Raw genomic sequence first — 19,212 nt, 5'->3', positions numbered from 1 at the left:
GAGACAAAAGGGGTTCATCAGAAAACAACTGCAGTGCAAAACAAACAAAAGATTACACACACTCCTTAGTGTATGTTAAAATTATTAAATTAACTTCCAGGCAGATATTTCTCAGATTGGCTAAAAAGAGAGAACAGCCCCTAGAACTCTAGGAGCCTCTGCTTCATGTTTACATATGAGCTTTTAGTACTCTGCTACGTCTATCCTAGAACTAGCCCCTAGCTCCACTGCACTTTCTTTCACGCCTTTGCCTATAACTAATGTAAATTCTTTTTTTAAATATACTTCCATTGTTTTCAGAGAGGAAGGGAGAGGGAGATAGAAACATAAAGATGAGAATCATTGATCGGCCACCTTCTGTACGCCCCACACTGGGGATCAAGCCCAGTATTGATTGAATGAACCATGACCTCCTGTTCACAGGTAGAGGCTCAACCACTGAGCAATGCCAGCTGGGCAACTAATGTTAAGTTCTTTCATCAAACTGCTTACATCTTCCTTTCCCCTTTTTCCTACTTGATGCGTAAAAATGCTTGCAAGCTCCAAGATGTATGGTCATGTCTTTCCTACCAAGCTATGCTGCTGGTGGTTTAGACTCCATACCCCAAAATGGGTCTCTTCTTCCTCTTCTTTCCTACTTCTTCTCCTTCTTCTTTCTCCTCCTCCTAATTCTTCTAATAATATACATATTTTTTACTAGCTATGGCCTTTTTTAAAAAAATATTTTTTAAAAATTGATTTTTAGAGAGAAAGGAAAAGAAACATCCATCGGCTGCCTCCTGCACGCCTCCTACCGGGGATCGAGCCCCCAACCAGGGCATGTGCCCTGACTGGGAATCGAACAGGCAACCATTCCGTGCTCCAGAAGACGCTCCACCACACAGGCCAAAGCTAAACCATTTCTGTTAAAAAGACATTCAGTCGTGGAAGTTAAATTCTTTTATTTAACATTGAGTTCTTGGAGGACAGGCTAACAACACCTAATGCTGCCAGTATTTCCTAATGCCAGGCACAGTTGCCAGCGCCTTAGGCGTGAAGTTATTTAATCCTCGTGCCCCTATCAGATGAGTACATTATGAGTTCTATTTTACAGGTGGGTAGACTGAGACACAAAGCCATTAAGTAACTTGGCCATGCAGTGCTCAAAACATTTTTCTTGAATGAATCAATATAGATTGGGTACTTTGTAGCTCTAGCACATGGTGTTCAATAAACTTTTTCTAAGTGTTTTGTGCATTTTCTGACTGTCTAACCTAAGAACCCCCCATCCATGGTCCGCTCCTTCTCCTAAGCCCCGCCCCCTGGGGGGTAGGCCAAGGCACCTCCCTATTTTGCACTTCCTCTCTTACGATATCCAGTGGTGGACAGATGCTTAAGCCACGCCTTCTGTGGTAGTCAATGGCCGCTCCCTACCTTGAGAGACTTCTTGTTTGGCATCCAACGGCCTGCAACTCGCTTTTAAGCCCCGCCTCTGGGAGTGGAGGCTATCAAACAACCCGCCGCCTATAGTGATTGGGCCTTCTTTTCTGTGGTATCCAATGGCCTGCCTCCCACATAAAGCCCCTCCTACTATGGCGGCCCATGGCCCGCCCCTCTACCCTAAGCTCCGCCCCTAAGTCTGGCAGCTCTCCACCCGGCTCCCGACCGCCTCGGTTTCCCTCCTTCCCCCTTTGCCCTTTCACCTCCCATAACCTCCTCTCCCTTCAATTAGGCCTCTGGGTCACGCCCCTCGGCTCTACCCGTTATCCAATCCCGTTAACGTGTTCTCCAACCCCCTCTTCTCATTGGTCTCTGCGCTCCTCTATCCCGGCACGTGGTTCTGAGCGACCTTGTCTCCCGCCGGTGACGGCAGGAAGGTGGGACATCCGGCGGCAGCGCGCAGTCCAATAAGCACGCGCCGGCCGCTGCCCAAGCGACCGTCTCCGCCCCCTTCGTTCCCTGCTCCCGCCCCCGGCTTCGCCTCCCGCTGCCGCCTCCACCGCTGCCGCCGCTGCCGCTACCGCCGCTTCCCGCGGCCTGGGCTTCCCGCCGCCAGCATGCCGCACGCCTTCAAGCCCGGGGACTTGGTGTTTGCCAAGATGAAGGGCTACCCGCACTGGCCGGCCCGGGTGAGGCCGCGCGGGAGATATGCCAGGCGGGGGGTGGGGGGGGTGGGGCAGTAGACGGCCAGGGCCGGAGAGACTCGTGCGCCCGGGTTCTAGGGGGCCCCTGGTCTGAGGAACCCGCGTTCTTGGAAGTCTGGGGGTCCCGGGCCTGAAATACCACACGCCCGGTGTCTGGGAGCTTCGGGCCCGGGGGTCTGGGGAGCCTCGGGCCTTGTGTGCTCGAGAGGTCTGGGGGACCCTGGTTCTGGGGCACACACACGCCGGGGCTCTGGGGAGGTCCCAGGCCTGAGGGACTCGCGCGCCGTGTTTTTTTGGGCCCCCAGACCTGAGGAAAGCAAGCCGCGGGTCTGGGGGTCCCGGGCTGAGGTACCTGTGCTTCGGGAGTCCCAGAGTTGAAGGATATTGGGTTTTAGCGATCTGGGCCCTGAGCGGGCATGGTTCGAGTTTGAGGGAGATCCGTGAGTCTGAGGGGAACTGAGGAACGGGGGATTTGAGGAGAGTGATCAAATTGATGGAAAGGGGACGTCCCACACTGAAGGACCTCGTTGGGGAAGCCATGAGAAGCCAAGTTCTGAGGGCTCTGGGGCCATGTGTGAGGGTGGCTAGGGGTGAGGGGTGCAGTAAGGGAGAAAGGCTTGAGGATCAAGGCTGAGGGAGGCGAGGGCTGGAGGTTCTGTTCATAAGGTCACTGGAGCTGAGAGACTTGATCTGATAATGTCTGGGACATTAGAGGTTGGAATAAGACTTGTTTGGGGAGACTCTCCCCCACTTGCAGAGCCTGGTGGAGGAAGCTGGAGGGAGAGCTTGGGGTGTGGTAGTCCTCCCAAGATGCTTGAATCAGAGACTAGCCCCTTGCAAAGGGGGATCAGTTCCAAAAGAGAGCATATGAGGAGGAAGGGGGCTGGGCCAAGGGGACTTTGGGGACCCCCTTTGCAGGAAGCTGTGTCCAAAGAATCCAGGTGGTCTAAGGATTCCATCCAGGTCTGAAAGGTAGTCCTGAGCCTAGGGTCCCTTATCAGATTTGCAGAATGAAGTTCCAGGGACTGTTCAGGGTAGGTCCGTGTGGAAGAGGATCTGGAGGTTATTGTCAACCCCAGGTCTTAGGGCCAAAGTTGCCCAGGGCTGAGATTGGTAGAATATGCTTGGTAGGACTGAAGGGATTTGGGGGTTGGGAGTACGAGGCTCAGGCAGCAGCAGGGGACAGTGAAAGGATGAGGCTGAAGATTTGACTAGAATAGGAGTTCAGGAGTTGCCAGAACAGTGCTGTGAGATGGCTGGAGATTTCAGCCTGGACTTTCCCTCCCTATGGGTGGAAGTAAGCAGAAGGTCAGCACTTGGGGCTGGGGGTTTGGGTGCAGGGAGGCCACCATAGGATGTCAGGAGAGGCTCAGGGACCACTGCCCAGAGACCAGTTTAGATAGAGCTGGTGCTGTTACTAGGATGTCTGGGCCATGAGCTCAGAGGCAGGCCCTGGGTGAGGCCAGAGCAGAAGATGGCCTGGAAGGCATGTTGGGCTGGGCCTCAGCTCAGGGTGATGGAGTTTGGGGATGCTTCTGTGTGGGAGTGTGATGCTTGAGATGGATGCCAGAGATCCACAACCCAGGGCCAAGGATTTGAAAAGTAGCCTATAAAACTGAGGAAGGAAGCTGAGTGAGGGGAGCAGGGAAGATCTCAGTAGTCCCCAGGCATTGAAAAGAATGTTAAGGAATTAACGGGGACCAGATAACCCATTTTAACCTGATTTGCTCACTGTTATTTTCTTGGGGGGCACCAGAGCAATGAAACTTTATGGGCACTTCCCTTCTTTCCAGAGTACCAGCTTCTCCCTCTCCAACCCCCTTCCAGCTGGATCTGTTCAGCCCTGAACATTTCCAAGCACCTGATTGGAAGTGAAGGGGCTGCTAACCTCCTGTGGGATGTGACTGACAGCTGCTAGAGCCCATGGGCCTGTAGGGGAGGGTGGGACTTCCTGGATGCTCAGGGCCTGTCTCCTGCAGCCCACCCCCCACCTTCTGCATCCTTGGAGCTGCCTGCTGCAGCCTCTTGGAGACCAACAACCCCACCACCGGATCCCCTCTTTGAGGGAGGGGTTCTTGTGGGAGGGCCCTGGTAGTTCATAGAAGCTGAGCTTGGCCCCACCCCCGGCTGCTCAGAGGACTATTTTTGGCTTTGCTCAGGTGAAGCACCTACCTTGGGGGCCACCCTGTGTGTGGAGGAGGGGATAAATATGCAATGGGGGGGGGGCGGGGGCAGGGTACACAGGAATGCAGATGCCTAACTGGATGGTGATCCATTTTCCTAGGTTGAAGGCTTCCCTTCTCCCAGCATGCTTTCCCTTAAGTAACTTGGCTAATTTCTGGGTGATTTTCTGGGTTAGTGGGTGAAGTTGCCCTGCCCCTCAGCTACCCCCTTACTGGCCTCTCACTGCAGATTGATGACATCGCTGATGGTGCTGTGAAGCCCCCACCCAACAAGTACCCCATCTTCTTCTTTGGTACACACGAAACGTAAGTGTCCCTCACTGGGCTTGATTTCCCCCAGGGGTGCCTTGCAGGGTGGCCTGGCTCACCTAGGACCGGCTGTGGTTTCTCTTTCCAGAGCCTTCCTGGGACCCAAAGACCTATTTCCCTACGACAAGTGGAAAGATAAGTACGGGAAACCCAACAAGAGGAAAGGCTTCAATGAGGGACTGTGGGAAATCCAGAACAATCCCCACGCCAGTTACACTGCCTCTCTGGTGAGTACCTGGGGGTTGGGGACAGCTGTCGTGGGGTCTGCAGAGCCAAGTCAGGTGGTGCTCACATGCACTGGAGACGAAGTAGCCTTAGTTTGTCTCATAGAAAAAGGAGAGGCTTCTGGGACAGGGCTTCTCCCCTTGGTACTACTGACAATCTGGGCTGGGTCGTTCTGTGTGTGGGGCGGGGATGGCGACATGGGCACTATAGAGTGTTAGGCAGCATTCCTGGCCCCCACCCACTCGGTGCCAGGAGCATCCTCCCTTTTGTTTTCTAAGAAAAACATTTTTCCTTTTAATAATAACTCCCATTTCTGCCATTACTGCCAGATTTTAGACTCAGAAAAAGACAGCAGTTAGTACATGTGAGAATTCTTTCTTAGGTGGAAAAAAATGCCAGGGATCATAGAGATGACATCTTAGTGGCAAATCGGTATCTGAAAACATTGAGGGAAGGGAAAGATCTAGGAAAGTTGAAGTTAAATTCATAGAAAGCTGTGGAAGGCTGCGGAAGGATGGCAGAGGGGTGTCTTGCTCTGGGTATTTTGGGGTGAGATGCAGATGAGGGGAGGCTAGGCTGGGGTTCTCCACTCTGTTGTTAACCACTGCTTTTGGGGTTTCTGTGGGTGGCGTGGGGAGGCGGAGTAGCCTGGCCTCAGGATGGGTGGGCTCAAGATTGGCTGGGAGCAAACTGACCGAAGGGGGCAGAGCTTGGCTGGTAGGAAGAAAAAGTACTACCAGCAAGGTCTGCGGGGAGGGAAGCAGGAGTTGGAGAGGTCTTGGTTCTGTGGGGCCAGGTCCTGCTTGAGAACTTTGGATCTTAAGATGGTTTGGGTGTGCCTCCTGTGGCTCAGTCCACCAACTGATCCAGCAGACTCCTGTACTGACACCTGCACACAGCTAGGGACCAGGAATTCAAAATGACGGACACACTTCTTGCCTTCCAGGAGCTCACGGCCCAGAATTCAGGGTTCACTCAACTGATGGACCAGGCTCACATATTTAGTGCATGTTGGGGGGTATTTGACTTTTACCTCCAATGATGGGTCTGGGAGACAGAAGTCCCCCTGCTTTGATACCCACTCTTTTCCTTTGCTTTGCATGTCCCTAACTGGGAATCGGAAGGTCTTTAAAGTAGTTGAGTTTCATGAGATCTTTTTCTGGCTCCATCTCAAGTTCTGTTTGGTTATATCCTAAGCTTATTGTCTCCTGATGAATCATCACTGCATTTAATATTTATTGCACACCCACAGCTTGCTAAGTACTGTGTAGATGCTTGCCCTCGAGGAAACAGAACTCAAAAATGGTATGACCTTGACATTAAACTAGGCCCGTACAGGCTCCCCATGTTGAGGAGTAGCTCTGAGTGTGAGAGCTTATCGCTGCTGTTTGGTTCTCTAACCAGTCTATGCCTATAGATGGAATATCGGTTTAAAATCTAGATCCCTGGACCTCACCCCTACTCCCCTAGAGGTTTAGGTATAGTAGTTTAGGGCTGAGGTCTGGGGACCTTGGGGTTTTTCTTCCCATGCATCATCCTAGATGCTTCTGGTGGAGCCAGTCAACAGACTTAGAGTCATTGCTTTATGGGTACCTGAACAGTCTCTTTCTTCATCCTCTAAGTTTGCAGTTTATTTTTACATTTTGAGTGGGAATATAGTGTCATGGTACAAAATTGAGAAGGTACAAAAGGGGCATACAGTGAAAAGTCATTCTTGCCTCCTGGTCACTCTGTTTCCATTTCCTCTTAAGACAGCCACAGCTACCAGTTCCTTATATATCCTTTCAGGATTTTTTATTCATATAAAAACCTATAGCTTTCTTTTTTAAAGCATATAATTCTCTACTTTGCTTTATCCCTCCAATAATATATCTTGATGACTGGCCCATGGCAACATGCAGAGAATAGCCTCATTCTTTTTGACAGCCTTAACTCATCTGGTGCTCCTACCAGGAGTGTATGGCAAGGCCTGTTCCACATCCCTTGGCCAAGCTAGGAGGTGAAAAATGGTATCTTGCTATGGTTCCAACTTCATTGTCTTTTGATCCACACAGTAATCCTAGAGTGGAGTGGGCCAGTGGCATTTTCCCCATTTTACAGATGAGCAAACTAAGGCCCAGAGAGTTCACTTGATTGCCCAGAGGGACCTAGCTGGAATCTGAGACTTTTTTGTGGGGGGCTGTCCTGGGCACCATGGAATGTTGAGCAGCATCTCTGGCCTCCATGTACTCAGTATGAGGAGCACCCCATCATGATAACCAGAATGTCTCTAGACATTGCCAAATGAGGGACAAAGTTACCCTTGGTTGAACACCGTTGACCTAGAAGGATGCCATTTAATATATCTGGTCACCGATAGAGGAAGAGCTACGGGGATCTATCTAAGGTTCTCAAGCTGGTTAGAGTTGAGCTGGGGCTAAAACCTAGGCCTCCCGCCTTCCGGGGTGAATTATTTTCCCTCTGGCTGATAGAAGCCATGGTAAGGGCCTGGAGGATGAGGAGGAAGGCCCCAAGAATAACCTCTACATCAGGGGTGGGGAACCTTTTTTCTGCCAAGGGCCATTTGGATATTGATAACATTCGTAGGCCATACAAAATTATCAACTTAAAAATTAGCCTGCTTGCCTGGCCAGTGTGGCTCAGTGGTTGAGCATCAACTCCTGAACCCAGGACGTCGATTCCTGGTCAGGGTACATGCCTGGGTTGTGGGCTCGATCCCCAGTGGGGGCATGCAAGTGAAAGCTGATCTATGATTCTCTATATGATTCTCTCTCATCCTTGATGTTTCTTTCTATCCATCTCTGAAATCAGTAACAATCTATTAAAAAAAAAAAAAAAAAGCAGTGCTATGTGGACACCTGAACCTAGGTTCAAGTGAGCAAATGTGTGTCAGGTACTTTGTAAGTGCAAGATAGTAGTTGAGAATGAGGAGGCCAGGCTGGATTTTTTTTTTTTAAATATATTTTATTGATTTTTTACAGAGAGGAAGGGAGAGGGATAGAGAGCTAGAAACATCGATGAGAGAGAAACATCGACCAGCTGCCTCCTGCACACCACCTACTGGGGATGTGCCCGCAACCAATGTACATGCCCTTGACCGGAATCGAACCCGGGACCCTTGAGTCCGCAGGCTGACGCTCTATCCGCTGAGCCAAACCGGTTTTGGCAACCAGGCTGGATTTGACCTTCCCTTTCCATCTCCTTCACATCCAGATTCATTAAGACGTTGAGAGAAATGAGTGCTCATCTCACTCACTTAGCCACTGGGTGTCCAAATGTCCCCCAACTTCTCCACATGGATCAGAGTTCTCAAAACCTTTGCTGGCAGGCACTTAGAGACCACGGGCTGACCCAGATCAGAGTTCCTGGCTCTACCCACAAGCACAGTATAGGGCAAGTCACTTAGCTTCCAGAGTCTCAGTTTCCCTAATTGTGGACCATGCCCATTCATCCCAATCACCTGACTGGGCCATGGAGGCACAGTTGATCAAGAGCTTCTAGAAGTGAGGAGGCATCTAATAAGCACTAGCTGTGTGCAGGACCCAAGCTTAGTGGCCAAGGTGAACGTGCCTTGCATCCCAGCTCTGACACTTACTTGCTGTGCTATCTTGTCACACCAGCTTTTTTCTCATCTGCAAAATGAGGATAACAGCTTCCACAAGTTATACACAGAGAGAGAAAGAGAGGAGGGGGGAAGAGAGAGAGCTCAGTGTTTGGTGGTTTGCACTTGAGTAACGCTTGCAAAAGATCTTTGGACCAGCCAGTTAGTCACTTACTCTCTAAGTGACAAACGGGGTAGCATCTCCTTTCTCTGTTTACCAGTCCCACCATAAAGGCGCGATTCTTCTAGCGTTTTAGGTTTGGGCCTAAACCTACTTAGTTTTATACTTTTTAATCTTGTCAACCATACAGACAAGGCCCTGCCTTCCTGCCTAAGGTCACAGTGATTCAAGGGAGACAAAAGGTGTTTGGTGCTGAGCTGCCAAGTCCTGTCAACACATGATTCTCATTTTTCTCTCCTGTTAAGTAGGGATTGTGGTGAAGGCTGGGAGGGCTTATGACTTCAATTTCTCAGAGAGGGAAGAGTGTGGCTTTATATACAGAGTGAGCATGGAGTGGGGAAGTAATGGCAGACTGAGTCCCCTCCCGGCCATTCCATCCACTCGGTCCTTCCTGTGTCACTGTTGTCCCTGGTCTAGCTGTGGCGCCCACACTTCTACTCTCACATTTCCATTCTCTTCTATTTTGATGTGCTGCTGGGACTTGGCCTCTACCTCTGTACAGCTGTTCATGACCCCTCTTCCCTCCTCCTGGCCACCCAGCCACACAGACCTCCGCCTCTCCTTGCTCCTCTTTCTAGTCTCACTTAGTTCGTCCCGTTGGTACAGCCCTCTCCTGTCCTCATGCCCTTTTGGTCCTCGCTTTTTTCTTGGTCAGCATGCATGCCCTGCTCCAATCCATTGAGCTCCAACTGTCATCACACCAAGAGAATGGGGCTTTTTTGGGGTACTGTCTTTTTTCTGAATTGGGGTAAAATTCACATAACATAAAATTCAGAATTTTAAAGCATACAGTACAATGGCTTTTAATACTTCACAATGTTGTGCAACCATCACTACTATCTGATTCCAGAACATTCCTATCGCCCCACAAAGAAACCACCTTCTTCATTAGCAGTCACCCTCAATTCTCTCCTCCCCAAACACTAGGAACTACTAACCTACTTTCTGTTTTGATGAATTTGCATATTGTGGACATTTCATATGAATGGAATCATATATTTGGCCTTTGTATCTGGCTTCTCTTACTGAGCATGGTTTCAAGGTTCACTCGTGTTGGTTAGTGTGTGTCAGAGCTTTATTCCTTTTTATGGATGAATAGTATTCCATTCTATAGCTATCCCACATTTTATTTATTCGTCAGTATATAGACATTTGGGTTGTTTCCACATGATTCCAGAGAATGTGGCTTTTAAGAATCTCAATCTTATTCTTAAAAAAAATGAGTTATTTAGAAAAGAGGTACATACTGTGAAAAAACCTGGTCAGATTTTACCCTTGGATTTGGCTGGGTGTCCCCCCTCTTGCTGTGTTGTAATTGCATTTACTTGTCTGTATCCCCATTAGACTATGAGGTCCCCAAGGGCAGGGACCCTGTCTTACTCGTCTCTAGCCCCAGCACAGGGTCAGGCATATAGTAGGTATTCTGTGACGTTCATTGAATGACTGAATGATGGCTAAATACGATCGGGCCCCATCCGTTTTCCTCACACAAACAAAACATACAGAAGTTTAAAAAGGGACCCGAGAAAGCCCTGTGGCCTATCATTGTGCCATCTCCCTGATCTCCAGCCTTGATAACTCCTGCCTCACCTGGCCCGGCCTAACCTCCCAGCCTCTCTGCTGTCATTTTCTTTTCTTTCGCTGTGCCTCCCCCCCCACACACACACTTGTCCAGATTCCTTAGGAGAAGCTTCACGTATGCCAATCCTGTCTTCCCAGATGCGTCTAGCACCTATCCCTTTGCATGCTTGGGACAAACTCTCAGCTAAAATGTCATGTCTTCTGAGGTCCCCCTCCCAGTGCAAAATGCTCCCACCACTTGGCATACACCTCTCTCTGATCCTTCCCATTCGTGTGCTGATATCTTCATTGCTGCCCTTCACCACAGTGTGACATTGGCCTGTCCAGGTGGCTATGGTTGGTTTCTCCCATTAGATTGTAAGCTCCCCAGGGGCATATTCTGTTCATATCTGTGTGCTTACCATCTACCTAGCACAGTGCCTGGCACCCGGTACCTCCTCCCAAAATTGAGTTGTAAATAAGCCTAGCATATGGTTCAAATAGAACAAACGCCACACATAAGGTTGTGTCAGAGCTTCATCCCTCTTTATGGCTGAATAGTATTCCATTCGATTGGAATTTGGGGTAAAGCAGAAATAGCAGTGCCTTGAAGTTTAAGCCCTGTGTTAGGTCACCTTCCTTCTCTTAATTATGAGAATAATAATAATAATAATAGCAATAAGAAGCAAGCCTTGATGGATCTCTTGCCAGTCTGGGCACTGTCCTAAGTACATCACATACCACTTGTGTCTCATCCTTGTGAGAGCCCTGTGAGGCCAAAGTGGTGACATTCTCATTGAAACTGAGGTACAGAGAGGCTTAAGTCACTTGCCCAGGGTTTTGCCATGAGCCCCACAGTGCTTGAATCATGGCTTTGTCCATCTCAGCCTCCTGCCTCAGTTCCCAGGGCTTTCTGGGCCTCAGTTTCCCTATTGGGAAAGCTGGCACTTAAGACACTGCCACTGGTGGGTGCTGTCCTCTGGGTCGCTGCCCTAGTTGGGAAATCCACCCAAGCCTGAGAATGACTCACTGTCTCTGCCCCCTCCTCCCAGCCGGTGAGTTCTTCTGACAGTGAGGCCCCTGAAGCTGACACAGCAGGCAGGAGTGAGGACGACGAGGACAGGGGAGTCATGACTGTTACAGCCGTGACTGCTGCAGCTGCCAGCGACAGGATGGAGAGTGATTCGGACTCAGACAAGAGCAGTGACAACAGCAGTCTGAAGCGAAAAGCATCAACCTTGAAGGTAGGGGTGGGGTGGGGCAGATACACCTGGCCTGTGAGGGGCTGGTAGCCCAGCAATGCCCTGACTCTTTCTCCTTCCAGCCTGAAGTTGCATCCTACATCTTACTTACCCACTTCTGTTTTTTTAATCAGATTCTCGAAGGGTCCCCGTTGACCTCGTTAAAAGTTCTGGAGCAGGGGTGGGGAACCATTTTTCTGCCAAGGGCCACTTGGATACTTATAACATCATTCTTGGGCCAGACAAAATTATCAACTTAAAAATTAACCTGCTATATTTGGTCAAACATTTAATTAATTGACCCCTAATGCCTTGGCAGGTCAGACCAAATGATTTCTTGGGCCTTATACGGCTCGGCCAGAATTCCCCACCCCTGTTGTAGAGTTTGAGCTCTTTCCTGGAATAAGAGGGGTCAGGTGGGAGACTGCTCTGTTGAGCACATATGCTTTTCTGGTCTGTTTGGGTTGCTCTCCCTCCAGATGTCGGTCTCAAAACGAGCCCGGAAGGCCTCCAGTGACCTGGATCAGGCTAGTGTGTCCCCATCTGAGGAGGAGAACTCTGAAAGCTCATCTGAGTCAGAGAAGACCAGTGACCAGGTGAGCAGGTGGTTTGCTCCTTGGGTGGGTGGGGAGAGATGCACAGGTGGGAGCCACGCAGTGGCCAGCCAGTTGAATTCTGTTCAGCTCTCTTCTCTCTGCCCAGGATTTCACCCCTGAGAAGAAAGCCATGGTTCGGGTGCCACGGCGGGGTCCCCTGGCAGGAAGGAAGAAAAAGGTAGAGGTATGTTGTGGTTTTTTTTTAAAGTTTGTTTTCATTTTCTTTATTTTTGTTAAATATATCGTTATTGATTTCAGAGAGGAAGGAAGAGGGAGAGAGAGAGAGAAACATCAGAGAGAATCATTGATTGGCTGCCTCCTGCACGCCCCCTACTGGGGATTGAGCCTGTAACCCGGGCATGTGCCCTGACCAGGAATCAAACTGGTGACCTCTTAGTTCCTGGGTTGACGCTCAACCACTGAGCAACACCAGCCAGGCTAGAGGTGGTTTTTCTTTTTTCATGCTCACCTGGGAGAAACTCTTAGAGCTTCTCTCCAAGGTCACCAACCACTGTCCACAATTAGAGTGGGGTCCTCTTTGGAGGAGGATAGGGCGTAGGCCAGGGGACTGCCGACTTCCACCTCTGGCTTCACTGATGGCCTCAGCCCCTAGTTTCTGAGTACCATGTGTGCAGAGCACTTCCCTGAGCAGATGACCTATTTTTGCGGCTCCTGTCGTTTACAGGTGTTGGCATCAGAAGGGAGTGAAGCACTCTTAGTTGTCGTGTGTGTGTGTGAGAGAGAGAGAGAGAGAGAGAGAGAGAGAGAGAGAGAGAGAGAGAGAGAGAAAGCTGTGTGTTGTGTGTGTATGAGTGTTTGTATTAATATATGAATTGTATATGCATATGTGTGTATGGGCATGTGCATACCTGCACAAGTGTGCATGTGTGGTGTGTGCACATATATGAGTGTGTTATCTGGCATGTGTGAGCTGTCTACGAGTTATATACAAGCGTTATGTGTAGTGTGTGCATGTACAAACGTGGGTGTGAGTGTGCATGTACAAGTGTGTGCTGGGAACTCAGGAGCTCAGGGACAGAGACAGTGGAAGAGGGCAGCGCATCTGGTTGGGCCTCCAGGCAAGATTTTAAAAAGCTCTTGCCACTGGGGAAAATCCTTGCACTTCACCCAGGAGGAGGGCGGTCTTGGGAGATTATGCCCTGTGACCAGGGTGAAGGATCAGGCAGCTGTAGGCACATCCAGGGCTGCCTGTGGTTCTAAGCCTAAAAAGGCTTTTTTAATTTGGAGGAGGTGAAATTTTGTGGGTTGGGGGCTATAAGGGGTGTTGGGGTCTGCTCTCTCACCTCCATGCCCCGGCCTCTTCCAGAAGCCGCCATCGGCCTCTGACTCAGACTCCAAACCGGAATCTGAAGGGGTCAAAGGTGAGCCAGTGGCCGTGACCAGGTCAGCCTCTTCCTCCTCTTTGGCCTCCTCATCCTCCTCCTCAGACTCCGACGTGTCAGTCAAGAAACCTCCCAGGAGCAGGAAGCCAGGTAGGGTAGCTGGCACTGGTTCTGACCTGGTTCCCTGGGGCTGCCTCACATGGGCCCTCGCCTCTGGGCTGGCCTGTGGGGGCCCCTTGCCCCGCCTGGAGGACAGTGCAGAAGAAGGCCACCCCTTCCTTTTTCGTAGCTGAGAAGCCTCCCCCAAAACCCCGCGGGCGGAAACCGAAGCCTGAACGGCCCCCGAGCAGCTCAAGCAGTGACAGGTGGGTTGCTTCTGGTAGGATCCTCAGCCAGGCTGTGGGTGGGTCTGGAGCAGTGCCTTCTGAGGACCAGGCCCCTTCTCTAATTGGCCTGCACCCCCAGCGACAGTGAGGAGGTAGACCGAATCAGCGAGTGGAAGCGCCGTGATGAAGAACGGCGACGTGAGCTGGAGGCCCGGCGGCGCCGGGAGCAGGAGGAAGAGCTGCGGCGGCTACGGGAGCAGGAGAAGGAAGAGAAGGAGCGGAGGCGTGAACGGGCTGAGCGTGGGGAAGCCCTGCAAGGGGGCAGTGGGGGAAGCAGCGGCGATGAGGTCAGGGATGAGGAAGAGCCCGTCAGGAAGCAGCGTGGCCGGAAGGGTCGGGGACGGGGGCCCCAGTCCTCCTCTGACTCGGAGCCGGAGGCTGAGCTGGAGAGAGAGGTGCGCCCAACTTGGTGGGGGTCTTGGTAGCCCCATGGGGGGGGGGGTGATGGGGAAACATGGATAACTGAAGAGGCTTCTCCCTAACACCCACCCCTTCAAGCAAGTCCATTCCTTTATCCAGCATGTTTATTGAGCACCTGTTGTGTACTAGACACTGTTCTGGGTGCTGGGGGTGTGGCAGTAAAGCAGTGGGTGACACACAGAAACCCCTGATGTTAAGGAGCTGATATCCGAGGGAGGGAGAAAGAGTAGACAACATTAAAATGTTACATGGTGCTTTCCAGAGCGTTCTGTGCTAAGAAGAGTAAGGCTAAGGGAAGGACATGAAGTGTTGAGATGGGAGGGTTTCTATTTTAAATGGGGTAGACCCTAAAGGCATCAGTTGAGAAGATGATATGTAGGGATCTGAGTTAAGTGGGAGGTGATGTGGGAAGATAACTTGGAGAACAACATCCTAGACTGTGAGCATAGCCTGTGCAAAGGTCCTGGGGCAAGGCCATGCCTGGCATGTTGGAGGAAGAACAAGGCCTGCATGGCTGGATCAGAGTGAGCCAGGGGGAGAAAAGAAGGTGAGGGCAGGGAGGGAATGGAGACAGGAAGTGCAGGGCCTTGTGGACAGTGGGGAGGACTTAGACTTTTACCCTGAGGGAGGTGGGAGACCTGAAGGGCTGTATGCAGACAAGGGGTGGATGTGACTTAGATGTTCACATGTGTCCTCTGGCCACTATGGGGTAACAGCTTATGGGGTGAGCATGGGAGCAGTCAGGAGGACTCTGATGCCAGCGAGGATCAGTGGTGACAATCAAGTACCATGTGTTAGTGTGGGCCTGAATCCGAGAGTCTGACTTCCAAGGTCCATCACGTTCTAGACCCAGGATCCCACTTCATGTGGGAATGGAGAAAGCCTGACAACACCCTGTTCTCTCCCAGTCGCTTTCCCTTGTCCCAAAGCGGGGGACCAAGTTCTCTGCCTCAGGAAGTGTCCTGCTTGGAAGAAGGAATACAAAGGGCAGGGCTGCCCCACTGTGATGGTCCTTTCAGAGCCTGAGATCTGCTGCCAGGGATGGATGGGACACGGGGACCTTTCCCATTCCATCCTGTCCATTCTACCAGCGCCCAGCAGTGTGAAGGTGGTGGCAGGAAGTGTCTTCCCAAGGGGGATAGTTCAGGAGTTCAGAGCCAGCCCCTGCCACTCCAGCCCCTCTGTTTTGCTGCTACAGGTGAAGAAATCAGCTAAGAAGTTGCAGCCTCAAAGCACAGAGCCTGTGAAGAGACCCAGCCAGAAGGAGAAGAAAGGGCGCCCTGAGGAGAAGCCCCGATCCAGGTCAGCACTCACTTAGCCTGTCTGCCATAGCTCCCCGAGGCCCATCCTGGTCCCCAGGTTCTCACTCCTCATTGGAGGGGCTGGGCGTCCAAATTTAGTTTGGTGAACAGATCCTGTTGAAGTGTCCCCTGTTCAGGATTGTGGTCCTTGACTGGGGTTTTCCAGACATCAAGTGAATGAGGGCCAGGGATGCTGCTCAACACACCGTAGTATTCAGGATGGTCCCCCTGCCACCCCCAGAGAATGACCTGGCCCTGATGTCAATAGTGCCAAAGGTGGGAACTGTCCCCAGGCCAGTGGTTCTCAGGCTTTTTAAGTCCGAGACCCACTCAGGTGTGGGGCCAGCACATCTCTCCGACATTTTGAAGTGGAATTCCAGCCATTGGTTGGAATCTGTCCACTGGGAACTTGCAGCCTGACTGCCAAGTAGAGTATAGAACTGGAACCGTGTTAACGAGTGTTGCTGCTGTTTATGAGTATCCAAGTGGATCGCCTTTTTATAACTCATTCTCTGGGTCTTACATACTAGACACTAACCCTCAGCCACATATAAAAAAACAAAGACAGAACTTTGAGATTTCAAATGGTTTGTCCTAGGTGCCTGTCTTAGACCAGGTCTCGATGGTCCCTGACCCATCCTCACAGCTTTGGGGCCTCCTAAAGGTTTTCTTCTGTAGCTCCCGGCCCTTATTGGGGAGGATGGCAGTGGTTGGGGCAGGGTGGCTTCCTGGATGTTGGTCAGAGGCCTAAAGGGATTGAGTCTTCACAGGCCCGTGAAGGTGGAACGAACCCGGAAGCGGTCAGAGGGGTTCCCACCCGACAGGAAGGTTGAGAAGAAGAAAGGTGAGGGCCCAGCTGTCACAGTTGCTGCCAAGGTCTTGCAGCCCAAGGTTGCTGAGGTCGGGAGGGGGGCAGGTTGCTTCTGTCACATAACAGTGCTCAGGCCCGTGGCCAAGTCGGTTTGGGAGCTTAGGCCCAGGCAGTGCATTCTCTCCTGGCCACAGAACCTTCCGTGGAGGAGAAGCTTCAGAAACTGCACAGCGAGATCAAGTTCGCCCTCAAGGTCGATAATCCGGTAAGACACACCTTGGGGTCATAAGGAGCCACTCTTCCTGAGTGAAGCAGTCCCTGCCACCCCTTCATGTCTAGAGCTCCCTTAGAAGTCTCCAGAAATTGAGGCAAATCCGGGGTTCCTCGGGGTGGATGGGACGGGGTGGGGGGTCCATTGTTTTTATTGTGTGTCCCCAGCTGGGGGCCATCCTGATGTGCAGTGCTCAGTGTCCCTGCCAGCTGGCGCTGTGGACAGGCCCCAAGAACCCTCCAAATCTGGGTCTTTCGGCAGCTCTTTCCACAGGGAAAGCCCCAAGGTGTCCTGCTCTGACCTATTGGGTCGCCTAGGTGCTGTCCCTCCTTACTTCTTACTTTCCCACCCTCAGGATGTGAAGAGGTGTTTGAACGCACTAGAGGAGCTTGGGACCCTGCAGGTGACCTCACATATCCTCCAGAAGAACACTGATGTGGTGGCCACATTGAAAAAGGTACAATTGGAGCCCAGGGTTGGAAGCAGGCTGGAGTCTGCTTGGGGAGCCTGTGTTCCTAGCCACAGCTGCCCTTGGTCGGTGAGGAGAGGGCCGGTGGACTGCCCAGGGGAGTGCCAGTCTCCGTGGGAGGTGCCCAGGTGGTGGCAGCAATAGGGAGGGTCTTGGGTGGGGTGGGGGGGAATGAGGCCAACTACAGTCCCTGAGCCAGGCCTCTTGGCGGGCAGATTCGCCGTTACAAGGCCAACAAGGAGGTGATGGAGAAGGCTGCAGAAGTCTACACCCGGCTCAAGTCTCGGGTCCTGGGACCAAAGATTGAAGCCATTCAGAAGGCAACCAGGACTGGAGTGGAGAAGGAGCCGGCTGAGGCAGAGAAGCCTGAGGAGGCTCCGGTTGGAGAGGAGGCCCCGTCGGAGAGGGCGGAGGATGAGGCCAGTGCTGGTGAGGAGCTGGGTGGGCTCCTCCCCTGATAACAATATGGTGTGTCCTGGTGCTCTCTGCGCAGGCCTGGCTGTGTCCCCAAGGCAGCTGGTGCCTGGTGCACGCACACACCTATGCCCCTCACGGGTTCTGGACTGTCAGAGTCAGGCAGTGTAGGAGGCTGTGTGTGTGTGTGTGTGTGTGTGTGTGTGTGCACGCCTGTGAGGCACAGGCCTTGGGCTGGGGCTGGAGGGTCATGGGTGAGCTGAGAGGAAAAAGGATGTTTCCAGCAAGGACAGTGTCCTTTGGGGCGGGAGGTGTTCCTGCTGGGGTCACCTGGTCCTGATGACAGATGCTTAGAGCAGCCCTTCAGACTGGTGTTCGGTTGGCTCGGCTGAAGAAGCCTCAGCAGCCTGGGGGCTAGCCCAGCGGGGTGTTACCTCTGTCCCAGCCTCAGCACTCATTTACTGGCCCCTCCCTTCTTTAGGGGCCTGGGCTGGCTGCAGAAGCACATGCAGCCAGCCGTAGCCCGGTGGAGCGGATAGTCCCCATGCGACTGGGAGGCACGGAGGTAGAGGTGATTGTGGACACATGGGGCCAGGGTCCTTCAGGAGTGTCGAGGGTCCCCTGTCCCAAAGCTGGCTTGCTCTCCCACCTGCTCGCAATAGGAAGGGGACAGGGGTCCTGGGCAATAGCACCACAGTATCGTATGACCCCCTTTCCTCCCCCAGATCTCTCAGCCTCAGTGAATGGTGAGGCCACATCCCAGAAGGGTGGGAGCATGGAGGACAAGGAACAGGAGGAAGGACAGAACTCGGAAGAGGGGCCGGTGGGGGGCTCCTCTGAAGACTTGTTACACAATGAGTAAGTGTCCCTGGGGGCTGTGGCACTGGGGGTGACACTAAGAAAGCAGGGAGGAGGGATGACTTGCTGAGAAGGCACCCTGATGTCTGGGCTGCTTATCCTGGTCAGGGTCCCAGGGACTTGGCCCCCATGTGCTGGCCTCCCATCCCCTACCTTAGCAGCAGACCCCTCTGGACGCCCCAGTCGAGGGAGCTGAGCTGCCCTGGATCAGATCCTAGAGACAGTGGCTTCCTCCCAACTCTCCAGGAGTGGGTGCAGGCAGTCTCTTTCACAAGCATCCTCGAGTCTGGTGTGCGGCCAGCTGAGAACCCCAGACCATTCAACACACACCCACTGCATTGGGCACGGCGGGATGAGCCTAGGGCTTTTAGTTTGTCAGTGGTAGATGGAGATAGACAGACAGAAAGGCAGTTTGCTCACCCCCACCGTGCTGTGCTTCACCAGCAGCGCGAGGGAGGGCCCCGACCTGGACGGGCCTGGGAAGGACCGGCAGGAGCGCCAGAGGGCGCACGTGGACTCTGAGTCCCTGGACGACGAGGACAGCTGAGCCCCGGGCAGCCCGGCGGCCAGGCCCCGCCTGACATGTAGATGCCCGTAGGCCTGCCCCACTCCTTCCCGGCCGCCCAGGGAGCAGAGAACTGTTGGGGAGATGCTGTGCTCTTCATTTGTATTTGTCCCTCGGGGTTTTTTTTCTGCCCAATTTCTGTGATTTCCAACCAACATGAAATGACTATAAAGGGTTTTTTTAATGAAAAAAATCACTTTTATTGGCTTGGTTTTCTAGTGTTACTGGTGCAGCTGGGCTAGAATGGGGAGAGGTCTGTAGCTGTCAAGGGCCCTATTGGGGACAAAGGGTTTAAGCCATAGTGTCACCCTATACAGTGAATGTGAGCTTGGTTTTAATGGTGTTCCTGGCCCGG

The 19,212-nt window shown here is 52.3% G+C and overlaps 1 protein-coding gene across 2 annotated transcripts; it reads left to right on the top strand.

Moving 5' to 3' along the window:
• Positions 1 to 1,929: 1,929 nt before the first annotated feature.
• HDGFL2 (HDGF like 2) lies at positions 1,930 to 19,202 on the top strand. Of its 2 annotated transcripts, none has more exons than XM_079770123.1 (16): positions 1,930 to 2,108; positions 4,536 to 4,612; positions 4,704 to 4,842; positions 11,235 to 11,426; positions 11,903 to 12,019; positions 12,126 to 12,203; positions 13,347 to 13,512; positions 13,652 to 13,727; positions 13,834 to 14,143; positions 15,367 to 15,470; positions 16,240 to 16,313; positions 16,475 to 16,545; positions 16,907 to 17,008; positions 17,236 to 17,449; positions 18,160 to 18,292; positions 18,737 to 19,202. In XM_079770123.1, exons 1-16 carry the CDS (start codon positions 2,037 to 2,039, stop codon positions 18,837 to 18,839), a joined length of 2,028 nt encoding a protein of 675 aa, XP_079626249.1. In that variant the 5' UTR covers positions 1,930 to 2,036; the 3' UTR covers positions 18,840 to 19,202. The 2 variants fall into 2 exon arrangements, with proteins under 2 accessions (XP_079626249.1, XP_079626248.1); XM_079770122.1 differs by having other exon boundaries at positions 13,828 to 14,143; positions 18,737 to 19,157.
• The last annotated feature ends 10 nt before the right edge of the window (positions 19,203 to 19,212 follow it).

The sequence above is a fragment of the Cnephaeus nilssonii genome (assembly GCF_951640355.1).
Source record: "Cnephaeus nilssonii genome assembly, chromosome: 5".
Taxonomy (NCBI): domain Eukaryota; kingdom Metazoa; phylum Chordata; class Mammalia; order Chiroptera; family Vespertilionidae; genus Cnephaeus; species Cnephaeus nilssonii.
The sequence above is the reverse complement of the archived record's forward strand: the minus strand, read 5'-3'. Positions and strand labels throughout refer to the sequence as shown.